This window comes from Leptidea sinapis, chromosome 22 (genome assembly GCF_905404315.1).
Source record: "Leptidea sinapis chromosome 22, ilLepSina1.1, whole genome shotgun sequence".
NCBI classification, from domain to species: Eukaryota; Metazoa; Arthropoda; class Insecta; order Lepidoptera; family Pieridae; genus Leptidea; species Leptidea sinapis.
The window spans coordinates 6,376,019-6,391,386 of record NC_066286.1 but is presented as its reverse complement, the minus strand read 5'-3'; the positions used below and the strand labels follow the sequence as shown (position 1 = coordinate 6,391,386).

Below are 15,368 nucleotides of genomic sequence, written 5' to 3'. Positions count from 1 at the left end.
TCAGATATAATAATATTTTAATAATTTCTATATAAAGCAATACAAAACTACATAAAGTACAGGAATGATCAATAAATGCGACATGGAATTATTTAGTGCGTCTCTGAGGAATGATACAATACTGAATTATAGAATGGACATATTAGATACAAACTGCATGATTTGAAATAGTCACATGGCAGCACACAACATCAATCTGAGAATAAACTATTCAAACATAACTTGATGTTTTATTTCTATTCTATAAACGAATTGTGCTTTAATTGAATAATTATATTCAGATAAGCACTTTCACCGATAGAAAAGTTTAGTACAGCTGCACAGTGTCAATCACACTAAGTATGTGTTTAACAGCACAGTTGTATAGTATGTAAAACACTTATGTTGTGTTTAAGCAGTTAATGTGTTAGTGTAAAATTAGTTTAATTCAATATATATTATTCAGATATTTTATATAATGTATTACACAGTCCATACTGCCATCTTACACTGTGGCTATAAATAATAATAATAATATACAGATCCTGGCACACGGTGATACAGCAGTCACATTCAAATTATTATTTTAGTGCGCCATAGCTCTTTTAAATCTACACTTAAACTAATCCTAAGGATTACATTTTAATATAAATAAAATTTGGTATAAAAATGTATTATTTACGAATAACTAGGTGAGTGCTACGTGGCAGTCCATGATTGGACGAAATGCTAAAATAAGGTAAAACATACAATTTTCGTGTATATCTAATTGAGAAAATACACGAAACCTATACGGAAGGTTCTTCTGTACGGACATATATCTTAGTGAAGTTCCTTATTAGCCTGGTAATATTGTTTATTTGATTTGAGATTTACTTTAAACTGGGTCCTATTGATCGTTTGAGATTAATCAGGCTGTCTAAGCCTGCATTTTGAATAAATGTCCTTAAAATCAATAATTAATATTGAACAATATCCAGCCATATTTCATTTCACAGATTTGGCACATCATGAAGAATTTACTCCGATGTCGCCAATATATAAGTAATGCAACATGATTTATTATCGGGACTGAGTTAACATCATAGCAACTTAGAAATGTAAGTGACATCTAAAGGAGACTCATAATATAAACTTGGAAAGTAATAAGCTGTATTACAAAAGAGAGAGTCGTCGCGCCACCACGCACCGAGAGCCCACAGGTGATAGAGTGTTCACTTCTTCTTGCTCTTGCCGAGGGTCAGGGTGTGATGGGAGTGCAGTGTCTGAGTCTTGCGGCGGTTGAACTCCACGGTATCATCCTCTATCTTCTTGCGGAGTTCTTCTAAACGTTTCTTCTCCTCAGTGTGGTCTTTCTTCAGTTTGTCGAACTTAGCGTGTAGCTGGAACACAACATTCATTATATACGAATGAAAATATTGAGGCTTATAATTTTCGACTAAATGAACTGCAAAGTTTATAAAATTATAAGCAAAGATATAGTAACTTGAATACCAGAGACTTGATATAACAAAAAAATCTTCAACGATTAATTCTTCAGCAGCTAACATGACAATGTTTGAAAACATCCACTGCTGGACAAAGGCTATCCCAAAGATCACGATCGGTCCTGCGCTGCCCTATCCAATCTGTTCTAGCGATCTTGACCAGATCATCGTTCGATCTTGTGGGGAGCCTTCCAACACTGCGTCTTCCGGTACATGGTCACCATTCGAGGAATTAACTGCCAATAAAACTTTGGTTCTACGGATCCCCTAATTTCTGACTCGATCTTGCAGTGAAACTCACAGAAGTATAGCAGGCCATTTATATTTAAGCGCTTTTAAAAAATATCCATATCATAGCGACCTCGATTGAAACACTACATTGTCGAGGAATCCCATTTATCCAGATGGTTAGGATAATATTGAAGTTTGTGGTGTGATTCAAACACCATCGACCTGAAAGCTCAGGGCAAGGAAGTTCATCCTAGTTTTTGTATTGTATTATATAATATAAGAAAATTTGATAAGCTTGTCTGCTATGCCAGTCCTTGGAGGACTGGCATAGCAGCAACCCTAAAAGCTGAAGGCTGGTGATGAAACGCTCAATTAAGTAATCCCGGAATGTATAGGAGTTGCGGAAAAAAGCGCAAAAATCAACGGTTGGTCTGGAAACATTCTGAAAAGAACTGGACTGGTTGGAATAATTGGATTAGGTATGAAGTAATAAGACATGGGTGTACCTCACGCTCGGCCTCCTTGAGTTCAGACTCCTTCTCCTTGACGCGCTGCACGAACATCTGGCGCATCTCATCCTCCTTCTGCTGCAGCTCCGCCAGGTGCGCCGACCGCTTCTGCTCGAATGTCTGCTGGAACGAGACCTGCAACCGAACACCGTACAACATGTATATAAGCGCTACATCGACATAAGACATGTGCGGTCAACTATTAATCTCTGAGCAGGAGATAGGATGTTTCATCTCACAGGATGCAGACTAGAGGAGTACTACGTGAGCTTTTTTCTTCAGTTTGAAATGCACCGCAAGATGACAAGTTCCACTAACAAATTTGAGTATTTTAAGAATCCTGAGTGTCACTGCATTGCGTGGGCAGTGCGTATCACTTACTAGCAGACGAGTTTTTTGCTCGACTCGTCACTCATTAACATTTATAAAAAAACAAGCACATAATTCCATTTTACGTATCGAGTTACCGGGTAAAGTGTTTTCATACCTTCCAATCAAAAAAAATATGCATGGACCCCACGATAGTCACGATGAAAACATAACGGACGCGTTTGTGATATGCACTCATATTGCACAGTTGTTTGGAACATGGCTTGCAGATGTATATCATACAAACTAGTGGTGGTTAATTTTAAAATTAGTACTTATCATAACAGCGTGCTTTCATCTAACATCCAAAGTTTAATTATATACCACTAAAAAGAACAAAAGAAATCAGAACATTAAGTGAGGATTGTGTATTATTGCCTGAGGAGGTGGAATCATCCTCATTTTGAGATATTTACACTGCATCACACAATCTCCATTTAGAATATCAATTGACTTGGATAAGACATGAGTTTCCTTTATGTATTAATCATCAAATCTAACAGCTAGGTCTAATGATTCCGTGCATAAAATATATGTGTGATTATAATTATATGACCATGCAAGTGCTGACGTGGTGATGGTCACCTGGTGTTAAGTGATCACCGCCGCCCACATTCTTTTGCAACACCAGAGGAATCACAAGAGCGTTGCCGGCTTTTAATGGAGGTGTACGCGCTTTTTTTGAAGGTACCAATGTCGTATCGTCCCGGAAATACCGTACAAGGAAGTTCATTCCACAGCTTTGTAGTACGTGGAAGAAAGCTCCTTGAAAACCGCACTGTGGAGGACCACCACACATCCAGATAGTGGCGGTGATATCTTAACTTGCCATATCAATTAAGTACCTCGTGTTCGCTCATAGTATGAATTATCATATGTAATGAAATGTCATTGACTTTAATAGCGAATGTATAGGTATTTCTAAGTTAAAAAAATATAGGTTACGGATAAGTCGGCATCAACAAACATATACGAAAACCTTCCCCGAAATACGCTGCACATGGTATAAGTATTAAGCTGATCGGTACAGTAGTTTTCGCAGTATAACCGAAGGAAAAAACGGCTCTCCATTGAAAAGTATAGATTTTTGTGCTCCTGTGTGTGTACTGTGACACACTGACCGGCTTGTTGTGTGCGTCCACGTCGGTGAAGCCCATCTGCGTGAGCCTGCGACGCCGGTACAGCTCGTAGTGTTTGGCGTGTGTCTTCTCGCGCATGTCCTCCATGTTGGTGCGGATCAACATCTCGCGCAGCTTCACGAAGTCACAGTGAGACTCGTTCTCCACTGCAACACACAATATTCACACATTCACTTCCAATCATGTCACTACATTCATCAATTTGCTAAAAAGAAATCCCTACACAGTTTTCTAACCCAAAAGTATATTGCCGATTTCTATATTCCATGGTAACTATGATATGGATTTTAATGGTAATGTTATTCACGGGATATTATCCTCAATTCGACGTCTACTGTGACGTATATTGCGTGAAAAGACCCTAGGTTCAAGCCAATATGTCGAATTAAACACACAACCTCTGAATATTTTCGCAGGTGTGTATAAGGTTTCCTCAGGATGTTTTCATAATATGTATTCGGAAAACATATTGGGCGGTGATCGAAACCAAGCATCGTGGATGAAAGGCAATGTACTCACCACCACTGACACTTTTTTATTTTGGATATACATGTCTGATAGACTTGGATACAGTTTATACAAATTACCTAAACATACATAAAAAGATATTCAAGACTCGGAAATAAACATTTATAATGATATTACCATACATATTTGCAACTACCCTCATATCTAGTAAGGAGTACTTATCACTAGTCGCAGCTTTATTTACATTGATAAAAGTTAAACAATTCACAATTACTAAGTAAGTTTTAACCTTGAACGGTGCCCCATGGGTACTGGCGGGCACGAACAGTCTTGTTGCCAATCTTCACAAAGTCGGTGCTGCCCACCACTGCAAAGGGGATGTGGCTGTTCATGCTCGAATTCACTTCCGACACTGACTCATCATCCACTGGGAACTGGTAGATCTCTACTCCATTCATTTGCAACTCGTGCATTATTTTTGACTGTAACCATTTAAATATAAAACTTTTACTTATATACACTATATCCTTGATAGCATCATGTATTTGTTTATTCATAACATGAAATAATTACAATATTTAAAAACAAAAATACATTGAGAAAACAAAAAAGATAGAGAAAATGTGTCCCTTAGTCAAAAAAAAATAAATGTATTACACATGATAATTTTAAAGAGTACTTAATAAATTAAATATTTCATTACAGTCTATAGATGTTGAAAAAAACTCGTTAAAAAAATCTTATTGATTTCACTCGTAAATTGCACCCATTTATTTATTCATACAACAGGACAGGTAAAAAGTAACTAAACTCACACCTAAAATATTGAATATTCATAACTTAACATTATTAATTAATAGATCATAATTATTTATTATGTATTTCATCAAGAAATCGAACTATTTTGATTATTATATTGAGATTATTTCTAAATTAAAACGAATGAGATGAAGCCGTAAATATCACTAAGTATTTATATTTAATAATTTAAGTTATAATATTTGTGTATGTCCTTTATAGCCTAACAGCCTGTATATATTTGTTTGTATAAAATAAGAAACCCATTATTTATTTATTATATTTTACTAATTATCATTATTTAATAATAAGATAAATATACCTAGAGGTTACAATGTCAGTATGATATTAGGTTTTGTGTTTATATATATATATATTTACACCATCTGTGACTGCATTTTAGAGGGACACAGGAGCAAGTGACCAGAAAGAAATAAATTAAAATAGCCTTCATTATTTTAGTTCAAGGCTTTAAATAGTCAATCATTACAAATAGGTATAATACAAACCTTGAATTTCTGAAGTTCGGTTTTGGAAATGGTGTCTGCTTTCGCGATTATGGGAATGATATTAACTTTGGTGTCCAACTTCTTCATGCATACCAAATCAATTGATTTAAGCCCATGTCCTAGAAACAATATATAGAAATAGATTGAATCAATTTAATAAATACATCACCATTTATTAATAGTACAACATTTTCCTTGTTTGATGAGTAATCATTTTCTCTTAAATATTTTAGAATAATATATATATGTTTTTGCCTTGTTCAGAGTATCAATTGTGTTAAGAACCATAGTGGAAAATAAATCCCAGCAACAATACTAATAATATATGCCCCTCCGGCCGCTTTAAATAAGTTTTTAAGCTTGTCTACAACTCAACAGGAGTTGTAGAGTTTTAATATTACTTCACCTGAACACAAAATAGGTTTATATTAATAGCTCACAAAAATAAGGATAATAAAATAGATATAATCAACATATTTGTGATCACCCCAACAATATTACGCTGACAATGGAGATGATATAACCGCCGACTCTTAAAATCGTTAAAAACGATGCCTGCTTTTAGTTTCCACAGAGATTATAAGCCCCTTAATTTGCCAGATTTCATTTCAGTGGAAACTATATAGAGAGTTATTCTCATTATTTAACAAGGCCCACAAAAAATTAAATTATTTTTCTGGTACATTTTCCATAAATATATAGCACTTAGTTTAATAGATTATAAAAAATACTATTGAGAAATCTGCTAACCAAACTGCTCTATTATGGTTTTGATTTACTGTTAATATCTATTTGATTTAAACTATCTTAACAGACTTTCTAATAATTCTTGTTGAATTAAATTCAAAACATCTCAACTTGGCTTCTTTATGTGACATATTATTTTTGGTGATGAGTTTATCATATGTTTTCGAGATAAAAAATATTTCTTTACAACATATTTCCTTTTTTCATCATCCTGATTTCGTATGTTGAATGAATTTAAATTATACTGACTGAACAAGTTTATTTATTAAAAAGTCCTGGTTTTTGCTGAGCAATGATAATTGGCCATCTAATATTGAACCACACCAACACAATATGCTTATCAAACCAAATATCTATCATCATCAAAGTTTAATCTGTAGATAGAAAAATAAAATCGTAACAAAGTAAAAACCGTACATCGAATATTTATACTAATTAAAAAAAAAAGTTTAGAAATTTTTTCTGTATGTACATCTGGATAAAAACAAAAACTACTGAATAGATTTAAATGAATATTAAGTTTAATGAAATGAAATGATTTGCTTTATAGTCCATGCAAACGATATCGCGAGAAGCAGCTAGTGAGACAATAAGTAAATAATTTGGGCTTGACAATTAACAATACATACTAAAAGAAAAAGATACAAAATTTTAATGCAATATTTGTAAATTTATATTAAAGTATTTAAATCAATGTGTGTTCAATGATATTTGCATAATGTATTGAAAGTCAAAATAGACATCCAAAAATGAAACGAAAAGAAAGTAAGGAACAATAAAGAACTGTTCAATGTGTCAAACACATTGTTAATATTCAACACAATATGTTGTGGCTGTAGTAGTGTCAAGGACATTCTAATGTGAGTTCCATGAGTGTCTAGAAAGTAGGACATGTGTGACCAACTTCTACCATCAATAATATATCCATACAATACTCATTGATCTCACATTCGTATTTATTGTTTCTTTATCGTCATCACTTTCTGTTTAGTAATAATTATAATAGACCTGAAGGCCTACCATAAACTTTTAATTAGCGATGCGATTCCGATGCACTTCAGTTTACCTAAACTGAATCGCTAAAATTCGTACCATGAAGTTCCTTTTACTGAATGGCGTATGGATCGCTTATTAATGAAATTGAAATTGCTTAAGAATGAACGAAATGAATTTGTCTGTGGTCCGCTGTATGAGAAAGAGATGATGCTCTACAGTCGTTGCATAAGTTTGTCTCTTTTACTAGAACCATATGCGTTGCGTTTCGAAACCTAAAATGATATGATTTTAGCGGGTTTTTGCGTAGAAAATACTAAAAATACATTTTAAAATTGCGCTTTATATTGTTAAATTAAAACAATTAAGACCTTTTTTGTACTTATTAAATAATACTAATATCATTTTTAGTTTGCTTAGGTGTTTTCGTAAAAATAACGAGTTATGAACGCACCTCCATTGATGTTTGATTTGACAGGAGCACAGAGTACATTTTTTTTAATTCGTTTTTGCGAACAGACTCCTCGTCTTTAGTATTTTCATTACGGTATTTATTTTCAGTATTTTGTTTTACAAAAAAGTCTTATTTTTTAAAAGGTTTTCGTATCATTCACTTTGACACATAAGCCATTCAGTTTAGGTTGAAATATTACCTCATGGTACAAATGAATGAATGAACTAAATCAGTTTGCAATTCAATTTCATTATTTGATGTCAACCTAAAACGGATGGCTCTAATGACATTGTGGTATGAAATAGCAAAGCAGTTCATCTTAGGTTGTCAATTGAATCACAATAAGAGTTCATGGTAGGCCTTCACATTTCGTCTGCTAAGATTTCAAAACTGTCTTCATATTTATTAAAAAAAAAGAGAATCATAAACAAATAAATGCATATTTTCTAAAATTTCATAACAGAAGAAATAAAGTTATGCAGACTTATTACATGATAATTTGATCCATTTCAAATACATTAACCAGTGGGAGGCTGAGCAGATTATGGGTACCACAATGGCTACTATTTCTACCGTGAAGCAATAATATGTAAATATTATTGTTTTTCTGTTTGAAGGGCGCTATAGCTAGTAAAATTACTGGGCAAATGAGACTTAAAATCTTATGTCTCAAGGTAACGAGTTCAATTGTATTGTCACTTAGAATGCTGAAGGCACTGCATTATAATGGGCAGGCTGTTTCAATTATCATCGACTGAACATCCTGCTCTTCTCATCTCTTATTTTCATTAAAAAAATATTTATTGAGAATATCAATCATACATTCAAACATGTTAAGCTTCAGTGTAATGAATACATCATATAAGATGCAACAATTATTAAAACCTTAAACTTACCAGTAGGACATATGAAATACAGACAAACATGAAGTCGGCTATCATGATAGGCCCCCAGCGAGCGCTTAATCTTCAACTCTTCCTGCAGAAATGCCTCAAACTGGGCATCAATATAGTCCACCACTGCCTTGAAACTATCTTCCTTGTTAACTTGGTCTCCGTAACCCACAGTGTCACAGAGAGTTAGCTAAAATTGAATAAATAATTAAAAATGACAACCCCAATTCTCCCAAAACCCAACAATGTTAGCATATGTACACCTTGACTGAATGAACCCATAGACATTACTTAAATATTTTGTTTATATTGTATTAATAAAATTTTAATTTTTTTTATATTAACTGGCTCCGTCGACTGAACGTCGACGATTCAGCCAACATCAAGGTGGAGAGATTTTTTATTTTAATTTAGCTGATTGAAGTAAATAAAGAGCTGATTTAAAAGGAAATGATCGGTTGATATAGCTGTGGTTTTTTTGTGAACTGAAAAATAGGCAACAAGAGTTAGTACGGTTAGTAATAAACACCCATAATATTAACTACTTTGTTAGTATCTAATCTAAGTTTAAGGGAGAAATATGTGAATGTAAGTGGGAATATGTGCCAATGTAATAGAAGCGTAGAAAGTATGGAGGATAGAAATTACAATTTAATATTATTGGGGAAATAAATTTGTAAAGAATCTTTATGAGAGGGGAATGGCATAAAGTAAGAAGAAAAGGGATGTTGATGGGGCGAGGGATATCCTTCGGTAGAATTGACAATTTAGGGCAATAGAAAAAAATATGTTCAAGAGTACCTTCCTCAAGGCCACATTCACATATAGAATGGTCCCTTACTCTGATCTATTATTTATTAATTTTATGTAATATAAGCTGTATATGATTACCTTTAGCCTAACACTGCTCTCCTGAAGTTCATAGGTGTGAGCTTTCAGTTTTACAGTCGGCAGATTGTGGGGGCTAGGAGAAGATTCAAAATTTGTGTTAAATAAGGAATCCATCAGTGTGGATTTTCCTAAGCCAGTCTCCCCTGCAAAATGAAATAAATAAATGATTATTCACTCTTATGTCACAACCAATTGGACATTACTAATACACTATTACATAGAGTTATAATTGCTTACAGGTTTTATAATACTCCTGATTATTTAACTGATGTAACAAATGTGTGTAGATTTGAAAGGTGAAGAATAAGTAGATCTGCATGCAACTCACAACAAAATGCTGTTAAAGACTTGCTTTCAAGGGTTGTATAAATTTGTATATTTTAGTTTAACTATGAGTGAATCACTTTATTGCAGTAGATAAGGCGCGTCTAGTGATGAAGTCAAAAGTTAAAACATGAATCACATACCTATACATAAAATATTGAACACAAAGCCATTCTGGACACTTTTGTTAACTAGCTGATCTGGCAGGCTGTCGAAGCCGACATGCCCCGACAACTTCAACGTACGCATTGCAGCCTCAATCTGAAAAAAAAATAAAGGCGTACACAAATTAAGCAGTATTAGCTTACATGACACATTAATTTAGTAACCACAATGAAATGCAAACAAAATATGTTTGTTTACAATAAACATACCTAATACCAATGCTATGTTTACATAGGGTATTTACAAATTTATCAGAAATACCAACCAATAGGAATTGGATTGAGCATACTTGAGAGTTGCGATTCGAAATATGCATTAGGGCGTAGGTACATATAGATTTAAGATAAATGATTAAATATAATCATACAACTAAAGCCTGATTTAGCTTAAGGCTTTATTTTACTTACTTTCTGGGGTTCAACATCAATCGCAGCCATTTTACATACACTCACTATCAGATATCTAGCTGGTGGGCGAACACACTACACACAAACAGAATTGAATTAAAACTGGAGCGGGTTGCGGGGAGCCGTGTGATGAAGTACCTACAGTCTACAGTGCTAGGTCAATATCTATTGACAAATGACAAATGACAACGAATGCTTCTGAAATACAACTGTCACCAAAACGGCGCCTATAAACGATGTAATTGGCTTTTACTGACACATCCTGTCAAATCAATGTGTAAGGTTGTGTGAAATCTTGTCAGTGTCAGAAAATCTAACTGATTGGCATACAATAGAGAAAGTATAACGAAACGACTTCTACAAAACTAAAATATTTCTACTACTCAATAAGGTTATTTATCTATGCTCTATTAGATAATGTTTTAGAGTGTTAACTCACCCAAAAGGTCAAAATTTTGCAAAATAAGCATCTCCCAACTATAATTGACGTTCTATTTTGTAACGAGAATACGCATTATGCAATTTCCCGAAAATTGGAACGTAACTTCATCACAATCGTAACTGAACCGTCAATTTGTGTTTCAAGAATACGAAATTTAAATTTTTGACCTAAGGTCGCTTCGATACTATTCTCGTTTTGTTACGAGAAAAGGCCTGACAATTTTACAAACAGAACAATTTTAATAATATCAAATATCTAAGCCTTTCTGAATTATTTCAATTACGTATTTAATTATTAAAATATTGGTAATCACACAATGGATCCTGAGCACATAAATATATGTTATAAATTCAAACTGCAAAAAATGTTGTTAGTGACTACTCCTAAAAATTATAAAACTATTCAAATGATTTATGCACATATAGAATATGATTCAAAATAGCTTCAAATATTATATTATTTAATGTAAATGTTATAAGTTTATGATTATACATAGTTATATTTCATAATGGTAACCAGATCTCCGCACAGTTTTCAGATCTTTTAACTATCAAATAAAACAAAGTTTTACAAAATTTTAGTACGCCCAAATGCACACAATTGCGTATAATATTTATTCGTTCACTCATGAATTATTGCTTTCTATCATAGTACGATAATGTCCCTATTTTTCGTATTGATTATGGGGAAACGTCAAAGCACTATTTTGCTATAAGGGTAACACCAAAAAATCAGATTTCAAAATGGCAGTACGCGACTATGGTGTGTTATCATGTGTGTCGGCGTAATAATGTTTTCTTAAAATTTACTATCGTGAGAGAACCATAATTTTGTGAATAAGTGAACAGTGACAACGGATATCATGGCGGATTTAAATTCACCGCCGTACAGTGATATTAAAAGACCTGACGAAGTCGTCAGAATGACGACTAATGATAGTATAAAATTTGCAGTTCTTATCGGACTGATTGAAGTCGGCCAGGTAACCAACCGCGAAGTGGTAAACACGGTCCTGCATCTGGTAAGTCAATAATTCCAGCATCAATTCATTAATTTTAGGCAGCGGCTGTTCGGTGCAGTCTTATTGGATTCGACTTGGAATGCACGTCACTTTACTTTTCGTTGAGTAAATTTAGTGTTTTTAATTAAATGATAATATGTTGAAGGTGTATGGGGGGTTCTATTGATAAGTAACAATATATAAATAGTATGGAGTAGGTAATGAGTGTATTTTTGAAGGTAATATTGATCGTAAGTGTAGCCTTGTTCGAGTATTAGATTGTAGTAGAGTTGTGGGCGCCAACTTTGACATGAATACATAACACACACGACCGGCTCCCTATTGTTTACTTGTATTACTTTGTTGTCAAACATACATCTAACTGATAGTAATAGAAAAATTGTGATTAAATAATATCTATCAACAGAAGAAATAAGTAAAACCAATGACAGCATTTTATTATTATTTATTTTTATAAAAATATATTAAACATAAGTTAAGAAATATACTTAGCTACTGTAAATTGGAATTATTAACCACAATTTTTAATTATATCATAATATATCACTTCCAAAACATGTGTGATAATAATTAGGTATTATAAATTAGTTATACTGTAAACATTTTATTTACACCTTGGCTTGTGATATTATTATCTGTGGCTCATTTTTTTGTTATTTAGCATATTTTGTTTTTTCTATTGTCATAAATTATTTTTCCATTTTCCATTCAAACATCACTAGTTTATGGAGTGCTGTTGTATTGTATTTTCCTTTATGTTCCTTACAATAACAAAAAGAAAAAACACTTAGTCATATAAACAACTAACAAAAGAACTGCATATGTGAGGTGAAATGGAAAACCCAGGTGGTTACTAGAGTTGGTGCATATAAGCTGTGTTAGTAATAAACATGAAGTAAAGTAATTCCAAATTTTATAACTATTTGTTTTTATCTTACCTTTGTCACTACATTACATGACAGGGAGAAGCAATTTTAAACTGGGAGTAACTTTATATTGAGTTTATTAATATGACAGAATGTATATAAGGCTCACCTTCCTTGAGCACTGCTTTCTATCAATCAGATGGGCCAATAAACAGATCTGTTATTATTATGAATTTGCTAAAATTAAGTACATATTATTTATTATTTGATATAATGTACATTGGGGTTGGTTACAGTATTATATTTTGTCTATTGCCTGTGAGCATTATAGTGGTTGAAATAAATAAATTTTAAAGCAAATCTGTGAAAATTGAATTATCAGAATATAATGAAATCAATTTCAAAGAATTCAATCTTATTATTGCATCTAACTTAAGTTTAGTTCGGGAAATATAACAACTATATTATACTCAGTTGTCCATTTTACATGTATATGGTATTGAACAATTTGTAACCCCCCAATATGTTAATGTTAATCTGTAGTAGTACTCCAACATAAAGTGTCCAGGTTTGAAGTTTACATGGGCTCTTACATTTAATGAATGTGAGATTTTCATTATAGAATTGTTGAAAGAAAAATTACGATTCAATATCAATTCATGTTAAAAAGTTATTCCATAACAATAAATTTTGAAACACTAATCCCAACTATCTTTATCTTTCATCTGAAAGATTATTTCTTTCACATTATAATAGCCTTTAGATCTAAGATTAAGGATTGGTCTCTGCTGAGCTCCAACCAGACACCATACTACCTAAGATCAATATCTTTTTTATTATGGCAACTATTAGATGCCTGTGTGTGAGTGACATCTTGACATACAATGGCATATTCCAAATTTTGTGACATATGCTTCATGTTATTTTACAATGAAATTAATAAAATACAAAATACTTACTAATGATATTATGTGATCCCAGTGTCTTTCCTACTTTCCTGAGACTATTTTTACAAAGTTTTACTATGGTTGCGTTTTTATTTGGTCATTTTAGTTTCAATTATTAGCAAAGGTTCACAGAACATGTGGCATGTCAACATCCATATATTCGGAGACAAGCTCGAGTACAATTATTTTGTGTCATAGTATAAAGTAGTTGCCACACTTTGCAACTACACCTGTTAGAGTGCAGCGGAGACAAATCCTTAATGTAAGCTTTAGATGTCAATATATTTATACAATACATTTAATTTTTTTAATTGTTAATATTTTACTATATTTTGGGAGTTTATTGTACAATATAACACAATCCACTTTAAAAGATTTCGAAACTTTGATTAGAGTATTGACATTATGTTCCAAAAAGAATGTTCTTCCTTTGCTCATAATATCCAGTATCAGATTGCATAGAATCTTCCACACTGGAATCAATCGCTCAAATGACTGCATTTAGCAGTATTTCAAGATCATGAGACAGGGATGCAATGTGTAGGATACTAATTAAAGGCAGTTCTTAGTGTACGCGAGAGAGCATCTGTGGGTTTGACCACATTCATGCAAATATAAAATGTCTCTTGTCCTTGTTTTATCCTGTAAATTTACTATTGATTCGTAGAGATTTTTCAATGATTTGCATAATGGGTCAGAAATAATAGAAAATCAATATTATTACTTACTTATTGTTAAAACTTAAAATAGTAATCACAAGCCACAACATCTATTAAAAATTCTGGTAATCTAATATTTAAAACACATGCAAACCTGATACCCTTAATATTATAATACTGCATAAGAGGTGTATTTAATTAAATCTTTATTAAGTTACTAGCTGACCCAGCAAACATTGTATTGCCGATATTAAAATCGCGATACAAAAGTAACTGTTGATCGTAGATGGGTGAAAATTTGAAGTTGTATGTATTTTGCTGAATCTGGTTGAATGCTGACTCATAATCAAACAAATTTAAAAAAAAATGTCAAAAAAATTTGGCGTAGGGGTGGTCCACCCCTAATATTTAGGGGGATGAAAAATAGATGTCCAATTCTTAGACCTACCCAATATGCACTCAAAATTTCATGAGAATCGGTTAAGCCCTTTCAGAGGAGTTTAACTACAAACACCGCGACACGAGAAATTTATATATTAGATTTTATACTTTTCAGTTTTTGAAGTTGGTTCTTTTAAACAGGTTTTTCTGTAAACTACAGTAGGATTTTTCTAGATTACATCAGGTAAACTATAAGATTTCGTCGCTTTTCATTGTCATTATATTATATTAAATAGAATTTTTGTTAGAGAAGTCGCGGGCGGCCACTCTTATTATTAACGCATTGTCTGATTTTAATCGTACATATTAAGTACAAGGAATTAAAGTTGTTACTGTTAAATACACATTTCAAAAATCAGACGTGGAAGTCGGTTGATAAAAGATAGAGACTTCGCGGGGCGCAACGTGTCGTGACTACTTCCGCCACCAATCATTGCTTAATTTCCACTCCTCGCCGCTTCACGCTTTGATCAAGGGTATTTATTAGTCAATTATGTTACAATTTAATTTTCACCAACGCACGACACACCACAAATTAGGATATTATACTCTCCATCTGGATGTGTGGCGTTCCTCCACAGTGCGGTTTTCAAGAAACTTTCTTCCACGTACTACGAAGATGTGGAATG

The 15,368-nt window shown here is 33.0% G+C and overlaps 1 protein-coding gene across 1 annotated transcript; it reads right to left on the bottom strand.

Annotated features, from left to right (window-relative positions):
* On the bottom strand, positions 1-10,531 carry LOC126970840 (septin-2). The gene is made up of 9 exons (XM_050816988.1): positions 10,364-10,531; positions 9,935-10,052; positions 9,468-9,610; positions 8,580-8,766; positions 5,490-5,608; positions 4,472-4,664; positions 3,697-3,860; positions 2,204-2,341; positions 1-1,361 (listed from the first exon to the last, which is right to left on the bottom strand). The coding sequence occupies exons 1-9, from the start codon at positions 10,391-10,393 to the stop codon at positions 1,194-1,196; spliced, it is 1,260 nt and encodes a 419-aa protein (XP_050672945.1). The 5' UTR covers positions 10,394-10,531; the 3' UTR covers positions 1-1,193.
* Positions 10,532-15,368: the final 4,837 nt, after the last annotated feature.

What these genes read in the sequence shown, in the direction of transcription:
- LOC126970840 (XM_050816988.1), bottom strand. Translation starts at nt 10,393, where the DNA reads ATGGCTGCGATTGATGTTGAACCCCAGAAA. An exon ending in TTGATGTTGAACCCCAGAAA is followed by an intron (nt 10,053 to 10,363) that starts GTAAGTAAAATA and finishes TTTTTTTTTCAG; the next exon opens with ATTGAGGCTGCAATGCGTAC. An exon ending in TGGACGCACACAACAAGCCG is followed by an intron (nt 2,342 to 3,696) that starts GTCAGTGTGTCA and finishes GTTCGGTTGCAG; the next exon opens with GTCTCGTTCCAGCAGACATT.